The 24,525-nt window shown below is 41.1% G+C and overlaps 1 protein-coding gene across 1 annotated transcript; it reads left to right on the forward strand.

Annotated features, from left to right (window-relative positions):
• On the forward strand, window positions 1-23,581 carry npffr2a (neuropeptide FF receptor 2a). The gene is made up of 4 exons (XM_030723635.1): window positions 1-138; window positions 6,047-6,381; window positions 15,372-15,471; window positions 22,327-23,581. Exons 2-4 carry the CDS (start codon window positions 6,054-6,056, stop codon window positions 23,177-23,179), a joined length of 1,281 nt encoding a protein of 426 aa, XP_030579495.1. The 5' UTR covers window positions 1-138; window positions 6,047-6,053; the 3' UTR covers window positions 23,180-23,581.
• The last annotated feature ends 944 nt before the right edge of the window (window positions 23,582-24,525 follow it).

The raw sequence follows: 24,525 nt of genomic DNA on the forward strand, positions 1-24,525 counted from the left end.
GACTGATACGGAGCTTTTTTGTTTTTCTTTTCGTTTTCCTTTTGTGTCATATAAATATGTCTTATTCCGAGGACAGTGGACATTTTTACACTTTCTGTAAATAAACTCTGCCCTTTGACCGATGTGAAAGGAAACAAGGTAGGACAACTTCATAAATAACACACTGGTAAACTTTTTCAGTGTTTGACAGACTGACGCGTATGGGTGAAATTAATTTTCAGGAACTTTTAGTTATGTCCTAACGGACTTGATAAAGTTGGAACCGCGTTTAAAGCTCGCTAAGGGCGTGTAGGGCGTGCAGGGAGCAATTATTTCCGTGGGCATCCATCCGGCTCTGCGTCCAAACCCTTTTCGCCGCTTTCATGTTGATTGGCTCACAGAAGCTTCTTTGTCCAGGAGCGCTCAGTCGCGCACATGTAGATCATCGAGTCTCCATCCAAGGCTCTCTTGTGCGACATTTACAGCACAAAGGGAAACGAACGCCCTGGTGAACTTTATTTTGCCATTAATGCACGCAAAATGCAGCGACTGCTGGAGGCAGCATGTTTGCATGGAGTTTTCTCTGCTCGCCTCGATGCGTCAGACGGAACGATGCTGGGCGAAAGCGACCTAAACAAGCTCCTGTTAGGGTCATATAGCTACCATGCACACCATCACTGAGGACCACTTGAGCTTAATTAACAGAAGTGCATTATTTGTTTGTTTAATTACTTCTTTCCAGCTCTTTTATCACGCAGCAGAATTTAGCTGAGTCTGACAGAAATCACTTCTAAACATTTGCCAGCCTTTTCTTAACATTTCCAATGTGTGTCATGCAAATGAATAAAAATATATTAAATCTGAATATAAATATGCACAAGGCAGCTCTGTCACTGCCATTACAATAGTTGTCTTCATGCATGCCTAAAGAACGATGTGAAATTCAAGATTTGGGGGTCGGTGGGGGATGGGATCGGATAATTTTGACATTTATATTAAGCTGCGTGTTTACCAAAAAACTGGTGAAAGCAAAATGGGGATACATGTTCAGTTACACGCTGGATAAATGCACTGTAATTTCCAGCTCATTAAAAAATGATCAGTGGGATGTTAGAGTACAGTGTCAGTCTGAAATTCTGATGTGGCGATCGCTGCCAGCCAATATTAGAGAGACTGGTAATGTGTCACGCAGTATCATGTAAAGATCAGGTTGATGGCAGCAGGAGAACCTCTACTGTCACTTTATTGTTTGGTGAACATGAGTCAGACCTGCATCCTGCTCGGGGGTAAAACTGCTCCTCTGACTGCTAATGAAGGGTGGGGAATGTTTAATTAAGAGGTCCTGATTAGTTTTGAATCTTAATCGTCACCATTAATAGACTTAAATCTTCCACATTATTGGGAGGAAAAAAAAATCAAATTCTGAAATGATAAAATCTAGTTGGGTACTGTGGACCATTTAACACAGTACCTCTGCCCAGTGGAGTCATGTAAGGAATGAAAAACCCTTCAGGGTGAGTGACTAAAGCAGAGCCTCATCCTAATGCACATCTTAACTGAATACTTACTTTCTCTTCTTTTTTCTTTTTCTTTTTCTTGGCGGTCCATCATTCCACTCCCAGACATTATGCTGCTGAATGACGTCCCGATCAAGCATTCATACATGTTTGTGTTGAATTTCAGAAGCTTTTGGTTTTCAGCACAAACCACATCACAAATTGGGAATTCGTTGTGTTATTCCTGAGATCTTTATTCCCAACAGAACAGCGAATGCATCTGAAACCAGTTTTACATCTTTAGTGCTTTCAAATGATTTCCTTTGAAATCCAACAATGACTGCTTTTAGCTGAAATTTCATAAAGCAGAGCTTTCTTTTATCCACAGTGGGCAGTGGAAGTAATTCAGTGAAGGAGAAAGACACTTTTGGGCATACTTTATTTTACAGGACTCTAGTAAAATGTAACAAAGTGCACCAACTGTATCAAAGAGAGAAAACTAGAAATAAAATGCTCATAATTAGAAAACAAGCAGTCACACCGTAATCAGACATCTCACACTCAAAAATACCAGTATATCCAGAATGCACTTCATTTTGTTGGGCTCCTCTTCCTTTTTTCTCTGCTTGCTCACTCAGTGTTAGTGGTGGTGGTGTTATTTTACCGGGTCTGAGTTGTTTTTGTGCTTTTCCATCACTACAGGACTTTTGGTGGCTGACCATGTAAACATACTGTGATGTGAACATTTGCCTTCATGCCTGCACAGTGAAGCTTTAAGGTGTAGTGCAGTGTGCATGAGAATGTACCCACCATTTATATTCAAGGCTCAGGTGCCATGGACTAGCAAGTTAGGGCAGAGACAGCGAGGTTCTTAAGTTTCTATATCATAGCTTGATTCTGACATGGAGATTGACATCCAAGGCTACCATAGCTGGTAGACTGTGACTACAGTCCAAAGAGAGTGGTGCACCTTGGTCACGAACACGAGCCTGCTGAGCTGGAAAAAGCCCCCCCACACACACGCACCCCCCACCCCCGGGCGGTGACTTTCTTGTCAAAGGTTTCCACAGCCAGTGATGTGGGGTAACTGTGTGTGGTGCTTGGAGCCAGTATGTGAGGGATTTAGAAGACTGGTGCAGACAGTGCACTGGGCCATACGAGGAGCACAGCCTGCAGTGTGCAGCGGGCAGCAGGCAGAGGTATCACCTTTCCTCAGAGCTTATGTCTGTGAGACAAAGAGATGCCCCAGTTTAACTTTCTTGTATGATTTCTCTTTGACCTTTAAAAGTCACACCTGCTTATTGAAACTTTGCAAGATTCTGATTTTCAAAGCTGAAAAATGGAAACTCGTGGATTTTCTAAGGACTATAATTCACAGCTGTAAATTATCCCAATTTATTATAGCCTTCAGTTTTTCTGATTTTAGCTGGCAGTGAACTGAAGCGTGCCCAACTTAATCTAAAATTTTTAAATGCTTGCATATGTCTGTAATTACAGCTCTGATTGTTTGCAGTGGACTTTCTATGCTGTGCTGAGCTTTGTTTGTGCATTTCACATAATGGCAGGTAACACTGAGCTGAGCATAGCTGTGAGAACGAGGAATCAGCATGCGGCTACACTGGCAGCTTACTGACCATTGCATTAGCATTATGATTTACATTTACAGGCTAATACATATTACATTTTCTTTCATGAAATTCAAATCTATGAGCAAGTCACAGAAATGCACGGACAGATGAAGAACCAACTCAAAGCTCTTGTCCTGTTGCTGTAGGCCTTTATTTTTGCATGATTTACTGACTTTGAGGTTTATCTGCCAAGCTTCTGAATATGGCTCCTACCCGATTTCTGCTGACATCATTAGGAAGGCTCGGAAAATGAGAAAGGAGACACTGACAGGAAAATAATAATGTTTTAATTTTTTTCTTTCCATCTAGATTTTCATATTACTGCCTCGTAGGGAACATCCAATCATGATCAGACACAGTTCAAGCCAGACTTAATGAGCAGGATTCACAGCAGCTACACTTATCGGATGCAAATCTCTGCTATATAATTTCTCGAGTAGACACTATCACAGCTGCTAATTTGCTGCCTGCTTGAAGGCAGACAAGTGTTTAGACACTCAGCAACAGCTGAGAGGGGGCCGACTTCCTCTTTGGCCCATTTTGTTGTTCATTTATTAACAGTAATTATTTTGCTTTTCTCGAGATGTGTCAACTTCACGTGGACCTCCTCTCAGAGAATAGATGATGTTTACAAGTGCTGCACAAGTAGAAAGAGTCAAATTAAAATGCACACAGTGGACTTAAAGTAATATGAGTTTCTATTTCTGTAATCTTTTTAAACCTGAGTGCACATGATTTAAAGTTAGGTCCTTAAGTTGTATTTATAGTTGTATTTTCGCTTCTGTACACAATCAATACGTGAAGTGCAAACTTTCAGATTTAATTCAGCTGAACACAGCTGACTGACAAGCTCAGGTGAGACCTGTTCCCTTATTTCATAATGAATAAAGCAGACATAATATTTGAAGATGATTTAATAGGTTATATTTGTATTTTATTGCTTTGCCCTGTAATTTTAAACATGTCGCCCAAAGTGACACCAGTATAAGTGAGGGAGCAAAATTAAAATAACTTTGGGTCATTCCATATGAACTCAACTAAAAAGGCAAAATCCTTCGAGTCACCGACTCAGATTTGAATGAAAATTATTTTGAAAGTACCTCTATGTGTTTACTGAACACATGCAAAACTATAGGCCTCAGCTCCAAAGGGTTTCTGAGATATGGTCCTCCAAACATTGGGTGCTGTGCCCTATATTTGACCTCGTGAATCATAATTTTCAAATTTCTAGTATTTCAACAGGCAGTATCTCCCACATGAATAATATGCTTAGCTTGAAAATTGGTGTCCTGGGTAATTTTGGCCCAGACTTTCAGAATCTGGCATCAAAAATGTTGTATCTTCTGTCTTTCTCAAGTTATTAACCCCTTAAAAACCAATATTTTTACAGGCAAAATTCAGATTTCAAAGTCCTCCCATGATGCCAGGATCTCTCTCAGAGACCACTTAATGCCATATTCCTGTTATTTCAGGACAGGTGTGTGTGTTTGGGGAAGATCAGCTCTGTAGAAAGCTTAAAATTGGAATTAAGGGACTCAGAAAAGGGTGAAAAAAAATTACTTTTTTGCCTGTCCGGTTGGACACCTGGGCAATTGCCCAAGGTGATGCCACTTGGTCAACATAATTTTATATATCTTAACTTCATTTCCTCAAAAGTTCTACTTGTTTTCTCATCTCCTTCTTTGTTTTATAATCATTTGAAATATAGGTGTTTTGGGCCAAAAGCGCCCTCTGTTATCTCTCTTTTTCCAGCATAATTCAAAGACTCTCACCCATACATCATTTCCAGACATTGTTGAAGTCGAAAACTGTGACCGACAAGTTGCTTGTCAGTGAGTGTCAGTTATATCCACACTTCACTTAACATGAGTTTTAAAAGGATTGATCAAGGGCTGGTGTCCTGTGTAATAACTCTATACTACTGTTGGAAATTGGGTTAATAACTGTCCAACAGCAGATACAGGTTGCACTTTTCAAAATGGGGAGAGGCACAAGAGGCAGGGTGCACCCTGTACAGGTCGCCAGCCTGTCACAGGGCTAACTCACAGAGACAGCCTACCATCCACACCTATGGACAATTTAGAATCACCAGTTAATCTTTTTTTTTTTCTTTTTTTAATAAGGGCCTCAGAAATCAAGGGTGGGGGGTTGAAAGTCATCTAGAAACTCACCAGCTTAGGCAGAATGAGGTAAAAGCAGCTGATGGTAAGCAGTTCAAACAAAAGCACTTCATTCAGAAAAACTCTGACCACGTGCAGGTGAAAAGATTAATGTTTCACCACGATCACATATTTTCTGAACTTTATCATTAAAAGACTTTTTGATGCATCTCTTTGAAGAGGTCCTTTTTAGAAGAGCATCATCGTTCTGGCTTCAGTTTTATTTCATGCTCCTCTCTCGTGTAATGTTACTATAATCTGAGAGGTTGATTTGCTTTGAAGGCTCTGTCATACTGTTAATGGATGCTTTGGCATCATTACTTCCCAACATACAGGTTTTTACATCAAAGAAATATGTTAAGAGCTCAGTGGTGGTGATTATTTCCATATGCTGGTGTCATTACAATTAATTACACAGGCTAGATATAGATATTAATCAAAACAACACAGCCCTGCTGCACATGTGCTGCAAACAAAATTGAGTGGGTTTAACGGTTCAAGAAAAATGCTTTTCTTAATGTCATTTTTTTCTACATAGATCTAATTAGCAGTGACAAGATTTAAAGAGAAATTCAGCAGTCTTTAATGAGCAGTGGGGACAAATAAAACTCTTCTTTTAATAGGAAGAAACCTTCAGCAGAACCAGGCTCAGGGGCAGCAGCCATCTGCTGTGACCCACAGCTGTTCTGCTTTATTCACTTATTTCAGTTTATATTAAACTAAGTTTTAAAAAGCACTCCAGTACTTTCTCATTGCACTTTTCTAATGGCCTTCCGTTTTACAGGTTTAAAATGAACGAAGGACTTGAAAACAACTCGACTCAGCTAAATGACAACTGGACATTTTACAACTCCTCCGTGGAGTCCGTCGTCCCCAGGAGCAACATCACCTATGTTGGATTTTACCTGCATCAGCCGTCCACGGCGGCCATCTTCATCGTGTCCTACCTGCTGATTTTCCTTGTGTGCATGGTGGGAAACGGAGTGGTGTGCTTCATCGTGCTGAGGAGCAAAAACATGTGGACTGTTACCAACCTGTTCATCCTGAACCTCGCCGTGAGTGACCTGCTGGTTGGGATTTTCTGCATGCCAACAACACTTCTTGACAACATAATTACAGGTGAGCAGATATATATGATGTATACGCTCATAAACTAGATGGGGCAGGTCTTGCTACCCTGCTGTTGTGCCATCTTCTGCCTATCTTTACATTTATACCCATTTGACCAAATCTTACTTTATACTTTATTGATTACAATGAAAGATTTGGTTGAAAAAAGTATTCTCACCATTTTCTCCACAGTTCAGCCGGCCATTTTGCACTCTGGTGTGCAGTGAGCTGTCACAGCTTCAGAGCTGCTAGCACTGTTAATCCTTCAATTAACCTTGAACTCAAATCCACAACAATTTTTCAATTCACTGCAAGGTTGCCTTTGTATTTTGGTTTTGACTTGCAACAATGTGGCCCACCAAGGACACATCTCTTGCTTACTGAGTCTCATGGACATTGTGACGTGACCTATTATTTTCTTCTCCGCCTGTGGTGGTGAAAAACAGAAGAGGCTCAGCAGAGTTGAAACTGTGAGCTGAGATGGAGGAAATGTTCCCTGTATAGAAGAGCAAGACCAGGGCTTTTCCCACACAGCGCTCCGATTCAGTTTGACAGCTGGTTGCTGATGACACAAATCTCACATGAGCCATTTTTAAGGCAAGTGATGGTAGCTGGGAATGAGATAACACAGTTCAGGACAACACATGATTTTATGATGATTTACTCTTTGTAAAGTGTTTTGACTCTGATACGACCCAAAATGAATTGACAGTTTTAAAATAAAGCCTATTAGCTCGTGTCTTTGGTTAACAATGAAAACTTAAACTGAATGACAACAAAATTGCTTTGCTTATGTCCAGAAACAATTTTAGATGTACAACTAAGATTGAATCTGCCAATTAGTGATTACATTTACAGACCAATCATCCGTATCCTTCCTGCTTGTATGAGCAGATATTTGGTACAAAAAAATTCATTATTGTCGTCTGAATCCAGAGCCACACCAGACATCCATGCACGGGGAAATCCAGCTGGCTGGAGCGCTTTGTATGATTAAATTCCTGCTGTCATGACATAACGTAGAATTTAACCCAGAAATACTATAAGGGACAGCTTGCAGCTGCCAGAAGGAAACAGATTCAAAGGTTATTAGATTTGCAGTAGATCATCGCATTAAAAATTATGCAGTTTTAGAAAAATCTCTCTTAGAGTAAACCTCTAACCTCAGCAGTTCAGTAATACACAAAAAAATATGTGCTGCAGGTTTTTAAACCTCAGAATAACAGCTAGAAACAAAAAACTGGAGGTGTGTGCGACTCTGTGACACTGAAAGAGAAACCTGCAGCAGAGTTTCTGATGTCTTCTTCATGTGAGACTTTTTCAGCAGCAGAGGAGAAACTAAATCACCTGCTGAGCACAAATAAAATGATTCTGCAACACAAAAGCCATCAGTGAACATTATTTTGCCTCGTAACGTATTAGAGACGGTCGCAGTAATATTAAATTTGGCTAGTAATAGCAAGACATTTGCACTTGTGCAGTGTGTGTGGGTAACTATAAACAGCTTAAGCAGAAGCTCCAAACCAACCACCTCTCCATCTTTTTTATCCTCATTTTAACAAGTACACAAAAATTTTAGTCCCACTTTAGTTTTAATCAGCCCTCCAGGATAAATTATTATTATCCATCTGGCAGGTCCACTCTTGGCTCTTTGTGAACAAGACCCTGCCGTACTTGAGGCAGCAGCTCAGTCCCACCCGGACTGTTGAACACTATTTAAAGCCCCGGTTTACAGCTCAGCTTTCATGTTTCCAAGACGGAAACAGATCTGATTGGACGGTGTGTCCAAAGGTGTCCCGGTGCCAAATGAACAAATGGTCTTTGTTATGGACAATCTGATTAGCACAGAAGCGATGTGGGTGTTTAAGTTTGTCATGACCAAACTGTATGAATTTGTGTAACTTACAGTTGAATTATATCAGTAGAATTCAGCTGGGGGGGCACAGTGACTTTACTGGGCGGGCCCAGACCCCCAGGCCCATCAGTAACAGTGACGCTGTGTGGCACCTTTCAGCACATCACCCACGAACTTCAAGAAGGACAGGTACTCTGATATTTGGTGCATAACCACAAATGACAGTAAGGACCTCCTCCTGGAGCTAATAGCACGGGGAAGCAAACTTCCTCCATGGGGAAAACCCTAATGTAAAGACACCAAACCTGGGGGAGTATACCCACCCCTGCTCACCGCGGGAAGCCTTCCAGACCCTGAGGAGACTGGTTCCAGAACCTGAGCTGCACACTGAAGCATGCCCGACTATACGTAGCTCGTATGTCTCAGCCTCGTGCACCAGCTCAGGCTGCTGCCCCACCAAAGAGATGATGTTCCAAGTGCCAAGAACATTTTTGGATTTGGCTGCTACCCCATCCATATAGCACCAGGCCACCGTTGCCCCTCCTGTCAGTGGTGTGCCCACACCAGGGCTGCTCAAAGTGGCTAAAAGTGGCCAAACATAAGATTCACACAGCAGAGTGAAACAAGCACACAAAGATCTTTGCAATAAAAATGGTAAAATAAGCTGGATTAAGAACAGCTTTTGAATTAATTTTAGCCACCTTGATTTTTGCCCAGATGTTCTGGTGTTGCAGTCCAAACCGCAAACATTTCAAATTATGTTATATGTTAGCAATGTTAGTTATATATAAGCAATTGTTTAATTTAAAACAATGACAACAATTCAGACACAACCGAATGTATCCAAGGTCCCAAACATGCAAACATGAGAAATGTGTCGAGCTGATTTTTCAACCAGACTAACATTTATGAAGCTTGTGTCTTATATTATAGTGTGGATCCTGATTATTTCTGCAAAATGCATTAGCCTTTGCAAAGGATGCACCCGCTCAGAGTTTTAGATTAGTTGGCTCTCTTATCAGCAGGTGATAATCCTGTCAAGATTTTGTCAACATGATGATGTCACGGCCACGCAGCATGCAGATATGAAATAGTAGGGGTGTCCCCATCAAAATGAAGGCCTGGTGCAGTAATGGGTTTAAGTTATGACTAAAGGGCTCTGGAAGTGGGTGGAATAAATGGCCACTGACCCTGATCACTGTATTCCTTGTTACATTTTTATTTTTATCTAGTCTGGTCTGAGATTTCACTGGAGTCTCAGCTTGTCACACCTAATGTTACACAAGCTAGTGTAAGATATGCAATAAGAATTTATTTTAGTAAATTCTCTGCACTCGCTGTGTTAAGAGGAAGAGTACCGTCTGTCGCTCCAGCTGATTTATAATACCATTATTCAAACGAAGAGGATGATGATCGGGGGGGCACTCTTTGGTTGCAGAGGGATATTTTACTCAAAGCTCAACAGTCAGAGTAGCACTTCTCTAATCTGAGCAGAATTGCAGTAATAGAGAATGTGATGCCGGGTGTCGAGGTGAGTCAGGCTGCAGTTGCAAAAAGACAAAGTAAAAGATTCAGAGACCAGCAGGGCTGTTGTTGTCAGAGATGAAAATTGAGCTCACTCAGCTGGAACGTAAAGGGTCGTGTCAATCATAAAATGGGCAGAGCTCATCACCAGGCTGCCAGCACCCCGTCTTTCTGGTAACTGCCTCATGCTGTGTGGGGCTTCTCAGTGTTAGGGAGCAGGAAAGCAAGAGATTCAGTTTCATTTGACCAGCGAATCACCCTAACGCCTCAATCCAGCTCCGCTTTTCATTCTTACTGTACGTCAGAACAGATTTTAATCAATCCATCTGTCTGCATTTTCCTCAGACTTCACCTCTGAAAACATGACCTGAGGCATCTTTGTAGCATAATAGTGATGTAATTACAGTGATCGTGTTCTGAGCTTTGATTGCCCCAAAACATAAGTGACCTACTGCTGAACACTGCGCCTGAATGCATCATGAACTGCCACAGACAGAGCATGGGAGCTGCTGCTGCTGACACTCTGCTTATGAGCTGCTCACAGTGAGATCCAGGGGTGTGACGTGTGTCCCGTTTTTGTATGTTAGCAGTTTGCCGATGGAAACTCAGGGTAGTTGATTCATATAAACATCAAAATCAATTAATTATCAAATTATCAATCAACTTTGCAAGCAATTATTTGAAAATCATTTACAGTTGTGTTCAAAATAACAGCAGTGCATTCAAAAACATGAATAAAGCTCAGAATCCTTATAAGTCAAAACGTGTAGAAAAATGTGTAATTTTTCCAATTACTTTACAGGAAATTAAGAAAAATTAATGTTGGGCTGTTCAAAAAATAGCAGAGTCTGCGATAAATAGGCCCGACACCATAGTAAGAGAAACATTCAAATATCATGGTGCTTGCACCACCAAGCTTCACTGTGTACTGTGGCTTGAATTCAGTGTTTAGGGGTCGTCTGACAAACTGGGGCCATTGGACCCAATAAGAACAATTTTACTTTCATCAGTCCACAAAATGTTTCTACATTTCTCTACAGGTCAGTCGATGTGCTCTTTGGCAAACTGTAACCTCTTCAGCACATGCCTGTTTTTAACAGTGGGACTTTATGGGGGCTTCTTGCTGACAGATTAGCTTCACACAGGCGTCTTCTAATTGTCACAGTGCTCACAGGTAACATCAGACTGTCTCTGATCACCCTGGAGCTGATCATTGGCTGAGTCTTTCTCATCCTGGTTATTCTTCCATCCATTTGAATGGTAGTCTTCAGTTTTCGTCCACATCTCTCTGGCTTTGCTTTTCATTTTAGAGCGTTGGAGATCATTTTAGCCGAGCAGCCTGTTGTTTTCTGCACTTCTTTATATGTTTTCTCCTCTCCAATCAACATTTGAAAGAACGCTGTTCTTTTGAACAACTCAGGTTTTCAGTGAAATGCATGTACAACATGTGTTGGCTTCATCCTTAAATAAGGGCCACCTGATTGATGCCTGTTTTTTCACAGAATGAATGACCTCACTGATTGGACTCTATACTGCTATTTTTTGAACACACTTTCAATTAATGATTCAATTACACAGACTCAGGAGCATGCATCTCATCAATGTTGGCTCTGTTGGTTTTCTATGACTCTACTACACCTACTGGTAAATTATTTGCCATGTAGTAATATGATTTCTACCAAAAATATTGATTAATCTGGTTACTCATGTTGGACTGCTATTATTTTGAACACAACTGTATATCTCATATTTATTAGAAATAGTAGAAAGACAATGTGCCAAAAAGTTAAACACAAAACAGTTGTGTAATGATTAAAACACACACACACACACACACACACACACACACACACACACACACACACACACACACACACACACACACACACACACACACCGATGGTACATAAACATGAAGTAAATGTCTCAGAAAACCCACAGATGTGAGCTTCAGCCCCTCTGGTGCACTCTCACAACCAAGAAAGCAAGTTAAAAAAAAAAAGTGTATAAACACAATCCAGAAATGCTGCTGCCTTCTGGGCTCAGAGCAGGTAAAATCAATGTGGGCTTTCCAAACTTTTAGGACCCAAACACTACAAACTGTTGTTAAAAGCAGAGCTGATGCAACCAGCGGTAAACCTAAAACTTTCTCAAACATGTTGCTGGTATCAAATTCAAAATTGACATGCTTTTTTTTTTTTCTTTCTAAATGAATGCTGATATGCTGTCTTTGTATTTGGTGAGAGAGGACCCAAATGCGAGTTAATAAACTGAAGGCCAGCCTTCAAACTAATATACAAGGCAGGATACAAATATATATACAGAGGGATAATCAGGGAACAGCAGGTGGGGAGCACAGCTGAACGTAATCACAGCAGACGAGACCGACGAGCAAAACAGGAAACGACCGAACATACAGACAGAAACGCAGACCTAACAGGAAGGCAGACCCACAGAGGGAGGAGCTAAACTAAGAACCAGAAACTGAAAACATAACTGAATACATTTAAATATAAAAAGGGACAAAAACCAAAACCAGGGATCACAAATGAAAACAGTTCCTTTGGAAAAGTCCATTAAACTCAGAACACTTCACTTTTGTGAGAACACGAGTTACAGCAATAACCTGCTGACCAACACCAACCTGTAATTCTAACAAAGCAGAAGGGCTTTAAGATATTATCAAGTTAATGCAGTTAAAGTGCATTAAAGTTCTGATTCTGGTACCATTTCTGTCAGGAACGGCTTTCATCCAGAACAGCTGGTTCAGCCATTCAGCCTTTCTTTTGTTTTTTTTTAAATGAATGGAGATCAATCAGTGGTTTGGCACGCTGAACTGGCATCATCTTTCTGGCTATTGTGATAAGAAGCTCGTGTGTGGCCTGTTAGAGCACTGCTTGAATGAAAGTGCCCGTGTGATGATGCTGTATTATTAGTAGTATTGCCATTTGAATCAGTGCTGACTGGCAACTCAAAGCTCATGAAAAGAAGCATCTCATGGAGATGAAAGCTGAAGTGACTGCTCTGCTTGTCTGCTCTGCACTGGATTGTGAGCAGATTGATGGGCATCGTGTAATTTTTGCTAACATATTGTGGGCAATAGAAGCACATTATCACATGGGATAACCTTTGCAGCTTAATAAAGACATTACTTGTATTAATCGAACACCAACCAGTTTAATAATGTTTTTGCACATTTTGTGAACAGAACTACGTGCAAAGACCGTTTTCTTACAGCAAGAAGGAGCTGTTCTGGAAACAGGAATTAAAAATGACAGTGGACCGTGTCCAGTCTAAATGCAGAATGCAGATGGACGGCAGCTCAGGATATCAGCATATTGGCTGCCTACACAGAAGAAATTTTTGAAAAGGAGTCTGGCTCAGCTCTGTTTACAGTTTTCTGCTCTGAAAGGGATTATGAAGCTGAGTGAATTATGTAGATGGCTCGTTAATCTGTTTATTCTCTAAACAAGAAAAGAAAGGAAGAAAAGAAGGTAAAAGTATAAGCAATAAAATAAAACAGGCTTTCAGTTATTTTTGCCATCCTGTTGTCTGACATCGTCCCACATAACAGAGCAAATTTCCAGATTGTTACAAGACTTCAAGTTACAGAAGGCTGAATTGCACCCAAATTGAGCTTGAAGCCAATAAATCCTCGAATAATTTACATTTTGCATTCTCAAAAACAAGACTTGTGAAAAGCCGATTTCCAAATTCCTACTTCTTTCAAATCCCCTGTTTTGTTTCCCAGACCCACGGCTGAATATCTCAAACTGTGACAGAGATAAAGTCGTATGTTATTATTAGAACTGGGAACAGTTGGATTTCTCTCTCTAATGATGTACGGTATTTTCCTTGCAGGTGTGCTGAGATTATTTATGTAGGAAGGTGTACCTACGGACAAAACTGACCTCAATTATTATCAGGTTTAATTTCAAACTTACTAATAGAGCCCAAAAAATGGTAAAAAGCATGTTTTATTTAACCAGGCATGCACGAAGTGTCACAGCACTGCACAGAGCCGGCCCAAAGCAGAACTTTGATTTGGTTCCCCCTCCCCCGAGCTAAACCCATCAATATTAACTGTGTATTAAATTTGATTCAATTCACCTTTATTTATATTTTGCCAAATGAGCCGGCCGAAGGTTTCATGTCACCAAGTGCTGCTCATAGGGGTTCGTTTGTAGCGTCTTTACCTTACAATATAAAGTGCCTTGAGGCGACTGTTTGTTGTGATTTGGTACTATCCATCCATCCATTCACTTCCACTTATCCTGTTCAGGGTCATGGGGGGGGGGTGACAGACAATCATTCACACTCGCACTCTCAGTCACACCTATGGGCAATTTAGTGTAGCCAATTAACCTAACCCCTAAGTGCATGTCTTTGGACTGTGGGAGGAAACCAGAGAACCGGAGGAAACCCACGCAGACATGGGGAGAACATGCAAAGTCCACACAGAGAGAGGGAGAGAGGCCTGGGCCAAGGTGGAATCAAACCCAGGCCTTCCATATGGTATTCTAACTGTGAGGCAGCAGTGCTAACCACCATGCTACTGTGACTTAGTGCTATATAAATAAAACTGAATTGAATTAAATTGAATAAAGCTCTAACACGTCCGTTACACTGTGCGTGAGTGTGATTCCAGCTCTAACAGTGAAAATGATTAAACAAGAAGCATGAAGTTGTCAGTCTGTTAACATATTTACATATTTATCCAAATATTTAACTTTTTCTTGTATGGTTAGTGCTGATATATCACACAGACCAAAAAAAAAAAAGACATCACACATTTCTCAGCCTGCTCTGGGGGGCCCCACACCAGCAGGGCCCCCCAGAGCAGCTGCTTAGTTTCTTGTACCTCAGTCTGGTTTCCTTAATGGCTCAGTTGCTGGCTCAATCAACGTCTCTGGCTCATCTCACCGATGCACTGAATAAAGAACAGAGTCAGGATTCAGCATTCCTTGAGTATCACGTCTCCTCCTCCTGATGTTTCTATACTGACGACTGTGAGCCCCCAGTGTTACCAGCTTCACTGATTAAGCTTTGCTAACGAAGGGATTGTTCCCCCTCAAAACACTTGCTTGTGGCATTATGACAAATCCCCTCAGCTTCTAGCTTACACTGATGAGTCTGTGGGTGTAATCTTTTTCATTTCTTATTCTTTGCAAAAATTTACATAGCTACTATAAAACTAACCTATATAGCAGTAGAGTGCTCTTGCCTCTCAGGTCACAGAGTGAACTGTTTGCCCTTCTATGATTAACCAGCAATGTTTAACTCACCAAGAGGCCCCTAAGTTGCACTTCCCTATGCAGGTAGCCAATCACTTTAACAGAGAGGAACAGCTTAAAAATCACTGTTATCATTTAACAGATATTTTTTCTTTCGATATGGTCAGAAGAGCTGTTGGGGATTATTAAAAAGCCAAAACAATACTTCACCTTCTGGCTTTTTCAGAACTCACCAGTTAATTATTTCTTAGACAAACTGATGGCTGTCTTTGCCTTCCAGAAGTCATTACACGAGAGTCGCAGCCTGGGGCTCCAGTCATCATGCCAAATGTCACAACTTGTTGTCTCAGTAGTAAATCAGCTGAGTGCATCTCTCCTGTCAACAGGATGGCCTTTTGGAAGCTTGGTCTGCAAAATGAGCGGCATGGTTCAAGGGATCTCTGTGTCAGCATCTGTCTTCACTCTGGTCGCCATTGCTGTTGACAGGTAAAGTGGCTGTATTTTATTTTTAAGCTCTATTAGAAAAATACAAAGGTCACAGCATCTTTTATACCATTTGTGCTATAAGTGCTTTCATTAATTCATCTAATGAAATGTTTTAAAGTCAAAGTTCACCTGCTGATTTTATGCCCAGCTTTGGTTAATGTCTCAACCTTTTACAGTGAATGGAAGATATTATAAAGCTTGTAAGCTCAAGCTAGCTCATTATTAGCTTATTTCATTATATAGTAGATGGAGAAGTGAAGAAGAGAGGTGACGATCAGTGAGCAGCAGTATGGCTTCATACTGAGAAACAGCACTACAGATGTGATGTCTGCTTTGACAGTGTTGATGGGAACGTACAGAGAAGGTAAGAAGGAGCTTCAGAGTCTTTGTGGATCTAGAGATGATGGGATGCTGAGAGAGGATCTGTGGTACTGCACGAGGAAGTCAGGAGTGGCAGAGAAGTATGTGAGGGTGGTACAGGCCGTGTATGACAGTGGTGAGGTGTGCAGTAGGTTTAAGGTGGGGGTGGGATTACATTAGGGATCTGCTCTGAGCCCCTTCTTCTTTGCAGTGGTGATGAACATGCTGACAGATGAGGTCAGGCAGGAGTCTCTGTGGACGATGATGTTTGCAGACGACATTGTGGTCTGTAGTGAGAGTACGAAGCAGGTAGAGGAGAACCTGGAGAGGTGGAGGTATGCTCTGGAGAGAAGAGGAATAAAAGTGAAGATGAAAGGAGCAGAGATAGTGAAGGTGGATGAGTTTAAATACCTGGGGTCAATCATCCAAAGCAGCGAACAGTGCACAAGAGAGGTGAAGAAGAGAGTGCAGGCAGGGTGGAGTGGGTGGAGATGAGTGTCAGGGGTGATCTGTAACAGAAGGAGAGCAGCAAGAGCGAAAGCGAAGGCTTACAAGATGTAGTGAGACCTGCTATGATGGATGATTTGGAGATGGTGGCACTGACAAAAGGACAGGAGGCCGAGCTGGAGGTGGCAGGGCTGAAGATGTTAAGATCTTCACTAGGAGTGAGCACGATTAGAAATGAGTCCATCAGCAGGACAGCTCAGGCTGAGCAGTTGTGCAGAGGAGGGATAGTGGATCCGTTGGTCAAAGGATGCTGAACACGGAGCTGCCAGGCAAGAGGAAAAGAGGACGAGCACAGAAAAGACTCATGGATGTAGTGAAAGAGGACATGCAGAGAGGCAGGGTGAGATGGGGCGTCCTCTAAAAGCAGCAGTCCGAAGAACATAATTTCAAAGTCGTGTCTTCACACCAGGCTGCCAAACTGTCATTTCATCAAGGGTACCGAGGTTTCTATTCTTTCTGAGGCCCGCCTGGACTGAGCTGTGCACTGACAGCTGATATACATCCACTTATGTCCCCTAATTGAGGACTGCACATACGTGAATGATGGAAACAGTGGATCCTGTGCTCGCTCTTGTCAAAGACTGTGTGCAGAAATGCATCTAAGCCAGCACACATGCTATTCAGCAGATAACTATTCTGCCAACAGTTTCATTCTCAGACTGCTGCCATTTTTACCTCAGCAGTAGAGGAGTAACAGTTCACCGCAGTTAACTGAAAACCAGGGGCGAAAATAGTTTTAAATTGTTGCCAGTACTATGACAAAACTGTGTGTGTGTGTGTGTGTGTGTGTGAGACTGTGCTAAAAGTAGTTTTGCTTGAAATGTAGCATTATAAATGTAACAAAATAAGTGACAGTAATCATCTGTAATGATTCTGAATGAGAGAAGTGCAATGATGTCACAAACAGGAGGTCTTTCTGTATATCAGTCACAATGTACAGTACAGAAGAACTGTGGGAAAGTATATATATATATATATATATACACATACAATGCCTGTAGTCCAGAATTCTTCATCACATTGGACTGCAGACATCAGATCACAGAGACTGAAAATCTGTAACTGCTGGATGTGTGAAGAAGCATCCACATTAACTTTTATTTGCTTATTTCTTATTGGCCAAAATTAAAAAAAATATCCTGACCCTTTTCCAAATCCAACAGATGTCAGTGAAATCTGTTTTGGGATGTCTCGTTGAGAGGAACATAAGCCGGGCAGGCTTGTGCAGTTTTATTATCCTTAACTGGCACATGTCTTCAGTTGAATTGCCTCATTGCTGTCCACAAAGATACCAGCAGTCAGATGTTAATCCTGCTTAATCGCATTACAAACCAAAAGAAGAGGCTTTAGAATCTCACAGTTGGGAAATCCAGTCTGTCTGCAGCACCAGAGCCCCACAAACACACAACCTAAGTGGAGTCAGTGGGTGTGAACGTGACGAGAGGCTGACAACAGCTCTAAATCCTGGAGAAATGACAGCGCAGGATACATTACCGTCTGTCCTCAGACACTCTACATGCAGCAATATCACTCTGTCGCTATTTGAAATCATTACACTGTCTGCACCTCTGGGAAGGTCACGTGGATTTTGAAATGCTTTGACATGCAAAATTCAAAATGACCTTCACGATCAATCAGCTACATGCTAATCTACAATTAGATTCAAAAGGACAAGGCAATACAGAGCTCTGTTATGTCACCTTTGTTGCCATTGTTCACAGATACTGATACAGATATTCACTCACTCTGATTTAATTATTATTATAACCTTTATTTAACCAGGTTTGTCCCATTGAGATCCAAGATCTCTTTTGCAAGAGAGACCTGGCCAAGAAGGGCAGCACATAAAGTTTCAACACAAAAATTACACAAATATACACAAAGAAAAAAGAAACAAACAAATAATTGAATTTTCAAAATTAGTTTAAAAGAGTTTGCAAGACTAATCAAAGATTTGCACTCATATTAAAAACATTTGCACTCCTGGAGCCTGGGTGTAATGGAATTTATCATGGATTTGAATACATTCAGTGATACCAGACTTTGGAGCTTAAGCTCTGATTGCAAAACGTTCCCTGTACTCGGAGCAGAAACTCTAAAAGCTTCTTCCCCATTTCTGTTCTGACCTTAGGAACAGTAAAATGATAAAAGTCCTGGGAACGGAGACTGTAAGCCCTATTATTCATGATTAAAAGGGATGATAAATAAGATGAAGTCATCTGAAGAATAGCCTTATAAATCAGCTCTTACCAATGTGCCGAGCATATAAAGATGGCCAATTTACTTTACTGTATAAGACACGATGATGAGTTAGAGCTCCACAGTTTGTAATAAACCTCAGAGCACCACACGGTAAACCCAGATAAGCTGAATCTACTTTAAAAAACCAAGGTAACTCGTTGCCTTCAATTTTTCAGGTAATGAAGCATCAGTTGAATAAGTGCAGTGGACTATGTTCAATGTACTTGAGGCCCTTTTGGAATGGAATGAAAGATTTAAGTTGAATGTAACTGAAGATACTTAGTTTAAGCAATCATTCACCACCCATTTATTTAACTCAGCTTGTTAAGTAAGCACTACTCCATTACCAAGTGAACTAAACTGTATGCTCTAACTGACCAAACCTATCTTTTATAGTTTGGACTAATTAAAATATATCCTTTAATCAATCGTCACATATATTTTTCCATCCAACCTCATCCCCTATCCTTTTGGGGGGGAATGCAGATGCAAGATGCAGGGTACACCCCATACAGGTCCAAACATTCACACCCTTTGTTAGAGTGAACAGTTAACCTAACCACTAACTGCATGTCTTCAGACTGTAGGAAGAAAGCCACGCAGACACAGGGAGAACATACAAACTCTGCACAGCAAGAGGTCCGGGCCAAGGTGGAATCGAACCCAGATTATTAGATAGCTATTCTAGCTGTCAGGCAGCAGTGCTAACCACTACGCCACCGGGTCTGTTAAAAACCGGTATAAACTAGATTTTTAGCGGGTGCAAATGCTGAAGTGCAGTCTACTCAGAATTAATAAGTAATGTTGCAAAATGACAAATATTTAAGTAACATAAATTCAGTTTATTTCAGTAGAAGCTGTTGATTGGACTTAAAAACACAATTACAATAAAAAGGATATGAAACAGTTCAGCTTACACAGAATTAACAAGTAATGTTCACATACTGGGCAATTTTAAGTAATATGAACTCAATAATTTTAAGTCGAATCAAAATCTGGGTTTACAGTGCATGATACACACTATCCAACATGTGGAGGCATTAAGCAGAGGCACTCATGTATAACACATCACCGTAATCAATAACAGGAAAAAAAAAGTTGACTCCACTAGTTTCTGTTTCACCCTATAAGAAAAGCAAGACTTATTTCTAAAATAAAATCCAAGTAAATGCTTCAGTTTCTGAATATGTGCCTTAAAAGACAAGTGGTCATCAATCAAGAACCCCAAATATTTAAAAGTAGATACAAGTTCAATTTGTTGTCATTACTGGTGACAGTGACAGACTGGTTGATCTTGCTGATTTAGAGTTTGTGAAGAACACGTTTTGTTTTATCAGCATTTAGAACAAGCTGCAGTTGGCAAAGCTGTTCCTGCACTCTATTAAATGCATTCTGCAGATATACAAACACTTCTGAGTGATTAAATGGAGGTATCATGCGTAAAGTTCCTTTAAGAGCAATTCATTTTCAGCAGAGCCACAGCAAGAGACGTGCATGTTAGGGTTTAATATTTTTCCCGAAAATGACATGAATCAAATCCCGGGAAATGACGAGCCATTTCCCGGGAATCCCGGGAAAAAGTTTATTTATTTTTTTATTTTAATTAGGCCTTCTGTAGCCTGTGTCGGCCTTAACCTATTGTGATATTGTAGAGGTAGCTTTCCAGCTATGTCCTGTTATGCCCAGTAGGGGGTAACGTCGGCTTGATTAACGCAATAAAACCTACATCTCGACATTCGAGTGCTCGAGCTATGCGGTGTTGTATCGTTCCTCAACACTCCCTTAACAAATATAATTCGAATATTCCTCCATTGTACATGGAATTATACCAAGCTATTTTACAACTGCTGGTGCAAAACAATACGGTTCATCTCCACAGCATTGATAAAGGCTCAGCCACGCTGTCGTGGCGACATCTGTTGCGCTATATCTCCACCAGTGGAACGCTGTAATAGTCATTGAAAAGTTAACTACCGTACTACACTATAATATGGCATAACACAGGGCCTTGAGTAATGCACCACGACTTGGTCATTGCCATTCTGGCAACAGCAAATTTATAACACCGTGTCCAGTCCTGTCGCCAGATCTCAGTCTTAAGGGGGGGCTTATGAAATCCAGCGGGGGGGGCACCACTATTATTAGCTTGATTAGTGATATGGCTTGGGTGGGCGGGCCAGGGCGGGCCCATGCGTATCAATGGGCGGGCACGGCCCCCTAGGGCCCGCCCATAGCGACGGGTCTGACCGTGTCTGAGGGTTAAAGTAGGTTCGCTGTGAATCGTCTATTGAAAAACTGGCCAATCCTTATAGCCTAAAAAATATACATTTTACTCAACTCCATTTTAAAAGCGAAATATGTTAAAGTATCTATTTTATGATACTTTCTTCACACATTAGGCCCGCATCCTAATTCATGATTGTTAGTAAGCGGCTGCAAACGAGGAAAGGAAACACTCGAAGTTAAACAGATATTTCTTTATTGTTCAGGGCAGGCATATTTTATAGGCTATATAATGCAATATAACAATATATAATAATTATATTAAATTATATAATACAAAATACCTTAGGGTAAACACATTGCCTACAAATTAAAGAGGAAAAAAGTACAACTGTGTAATACCTCTATTAAAACGCTTGAGATGAAGGCTGAAGCCTTAAACGGAGGCTGAACGTGCCTGAAATGAAGAGTAATGCTTTTCGCATTAAACGAACCCTTCTCTCAATATTTCCTTAAATTTAACTTTCTGAAGCTTTCTTTTCTTTCTGAAAGTCAAATCGACGCGCGCGACTTTTTTCCCGGTTTCCCGTCTAACGTTTCCCGGGAAACGGGAAATGGTTCTGATCGCATTTCCCGGGAATCCCGGATCCCGGGATTAAACCCTAGTGCATGTGGATGTTTGTGTAGCTTCTCCAGTTGGAGTGAAGCTTGTGATTACGTGTTGATGCATTACTGTGAAAGTCAGTAGGCAAGACATCTCAGACAATAGCTGGTGGAAAAGGCACAGAGGCAGAGAGGCATTAGCATTTTAGAAGTACTCAGCAGTGACATTTGTAAACACCACAAAAATTGATTTTTTTTGGGGGGGGCTCCTTTTATCGAGCTGCAATGTGACAGACATCAAGATAAAAGGATTTTACTTCACAATGACATCCAAGAAGCAGCTTAGCTGCACCAAAATAAGAGCCTAACTGAAACTTTTGAAATATAGCAGCCGGCATGACAATCACAGACTGCAAGAGAATAGAAAGCCATGACATAACATCTGCATGAAGGGGAGTGAGCACGGCCACAGCCGGCCAGTGTTCACTCAAAGAACAGATTTTTGATTTTTAAGACTTAGGAAACAAAGAACAATAACAGAAGAGTGTCTGCACCATTGCAGTCCTTAAGAGCTAATGAGCAGCATTTATCCAAACAGCATGCAGACTGCAGGGACCCTCAGTGCAGTTTGGTGTGGACACCACGTGCCTTTCAGACACAGATGTTTGTGTAGTTGTTAGTCACAATGAAAGTAAAAAAGCAGCTGGGTTAATAAAACCATGATTGTTTCAAAAAAAAATACATACAGATTGCTTTTAACAGTGAGTTTGATTGTTTATGTAACTAAAACTTTTGTAATTTAATAAATTGAGACTTGCTTGCCCCCTATTACACAAAAGGTCCTCAATATGATTAAAGGTTACAAGAAGTCTAATATCTACATGTATCTCAATTATCCGGTCTTCTTGTACTCTCTTACAGATTCAGATGCATCGTCTACCCGTTCAAGCAAAAGCTGACCATATCCACAGCCACGCTAATTATAGTTATTATCTGGGTTCTGGCCATATCCATCATGTGTCCCTCTGGGGTGATGCTACAAGTGACCAAGGAGCAAAGCATTCGTGTGTTGCTGGGCTATGACAACAAAACGATTCCTTTTTATTGGTGCAGAGAGAACTGGCCAAACCAAGACATGAGGAAGATTTACACCACAGTCCTGTTTGCCAACATCTACCTGGCCCCGCTTTCCCTCATTGTGATCATGTACGCCCGGATTGGAATTACGCTTTTCAAAACAGCAGTTCCAACAGGAGGAAAGCCGGGCCACGAGAACCGCCACACCGTGTCGAAGAAAAAGCAGCGCGTGATTAAAATGCTTCTAATTGTTGCTTTGCTCTTCATCCTGTCCTGGCTGCCTCTGTGGACGCTGATGATGCTGAGCGACTACGCCCGGCTGACCGAGCAGCAGTACAGAATCATCAACATTTACATCTACCCCTTTGCCCACTGGCTAGCCTTCTTCAACAGCAGCGTCAACCCCATCATCTACGGTTTCTTCAATGAGAATTTCCGCAGAGGTTTTCAAGCTGTGTTTAAGTTCAGCCTGTGCACGGCTGAAGGACAGCGGAGGAAAACCTACTCACACAGGCTGCAGGGGAACTCTGTACTCCCTGCAAATAATGCACAAACCTCCCTGGAGCCCATTTCCCTCAACAGCTTGGAAAAGAACACTTCCAGGCGACTCAACCATGTCACCGAGCAGGATTTGGTCATGGAGGACCTGGAAAAGGCATCGTGCAGTAGCGGTGGTGTGACTGCAGTGTCTATTTGACAGACAGACACTTTCTTGTACGTGATGAGCAAAAGTGTTCAAATCCTAAATCCTCTGCTGTGCCTAGGAAACCACGAGGCTCACTTTAACAGAAGCGGATGGTCGTGTGGAAGTTTTCCAAAGAGATTTCAGTTCTGCTGCAATTACAAAAATGTGAAACAGTCATTTAACTGTGTGACTCAGCAAGTTACACATCAGTATTTGCTGCTAAAATAAATACACATCTTTAAATGAGTAGTGTTAAAGGGAATCCTCCTTCTCCCCTCTGAGGCACACAGTATGACAGGACAGGACGTAGTATTCCTGGTGTCCAGTGCAGAATTAGTCAGTTAGACTCGGTTGATACCGCTTTGATAACAGCCCACTGACTTGCACACATGATGCACAGATGAGTGACAAATTAAAGAGAAAAAACAAACAAAGCTTTTGAGGTTTTGATCCTTTCAGAAACTCTGCAGGAGGGACCAACACCCTCCGTTCAAAGGGCATTTCTGGCGTTTTGATGCTGGAAAGAAATGGCATATGATTCAGTTTATTTTAGTGAGCCCTGTGCCCTGTGCCCTTTGCCCTGTGGCCTGTCAAACTGTAAGACACCATCCTGATAAGAAATATTTCATTATAGGATAAAAAAAAAACAAATCAGAGGTGCAAACTGCCAACAAAATGCCCCTGACAGTATAAAAGAGTCTTCTCAGTCTTACTCATGTGATTAGATTTTCCTTTAATCTCTAACTCATCTGTACCTTATAAAAATGTTATGTATAAATGTATAAAGATGCATCAAACACAGCACCGTGAAACTTGCAGAGCAGATTTCAGCATTCACGTATACAGATAGAGATTTTAATCCATCCTTGTGGAGCGGCAAATAAGATGGAACAAAATTTCTCCCAACATTTGTCTCATGTATTAGTCACTGCAGCTGAGGATCAAATGAACAACTTTCACATCGTGAAGATAAACATTGCAAGAATTACGCCATCTAATTTTTAAACAGCTTTATTAAATAATACACAATATATATAAAATATAAAAGTCAAAGGGCTCAAATGTGGACCAAAAGACTTCAGAAAAGACATGAAGGTTGATGCAGCAGCCTTTCAAGTATCAGTGGTCTTTTATACCCACAGCTGTATTAATACTGGAGAGCGAGGCTCTCAGAGGGCAAAACTTCATCAAAAAGGATTTTTTTATGCTCTTGTATCATCACAACAGCATGCCACACTCATTTCAGCGAATGAGCCTTTTTGAACTATCAAATACTTTCAGTAATAAAAGACGAACTTCTTTTTATATAGAACATTAATGTAGACGATTAGAATCTTTTTTGTAACCATGTTTGTAGC

Source organism: Archocentrus centrarchus, unplaced genomic scaffold (genome assembly GCF_007364275.1).
Source record: "Archocentrus centrarchus isolate MPI-CPG fArcCen1 unplaced genomic scaffold, fArcCen1 scaffold_26_ctg1, whole genome shotgun sequence".
Taxonomy (NCBI): Eukaryota; Metazoa; Chordata; class Actinopteri; order Cichliformes; family Cichlidae; genus Archocentrus; species Archocentrus centrarchus.

Excerpts from the sequence above, each read along its gene's own strand:
- npffr2a (XM_030723635.1), top strand. The coding sequence starts at position 6,054 with ATGAACGAAGGACTTGAAAACAACTCGACTCAGCTAAATGACAACTGG. Across the intron at positions 6,382-15,371 it reads TCTTGACAACATAATTACAG|GATGGCCTTTTGGAAGCTTG; the intron begins GTGAGCAGATAT and ends TCCTGTCAACAG. Across the intron at positions 15,472-22,326 it reads GTCGCCATTGCTGTTGACAG|ATTCAGATGCATCGTCTACC; the intron begins GTAAAGTGGCTG and ends ACTCTCTTACAG.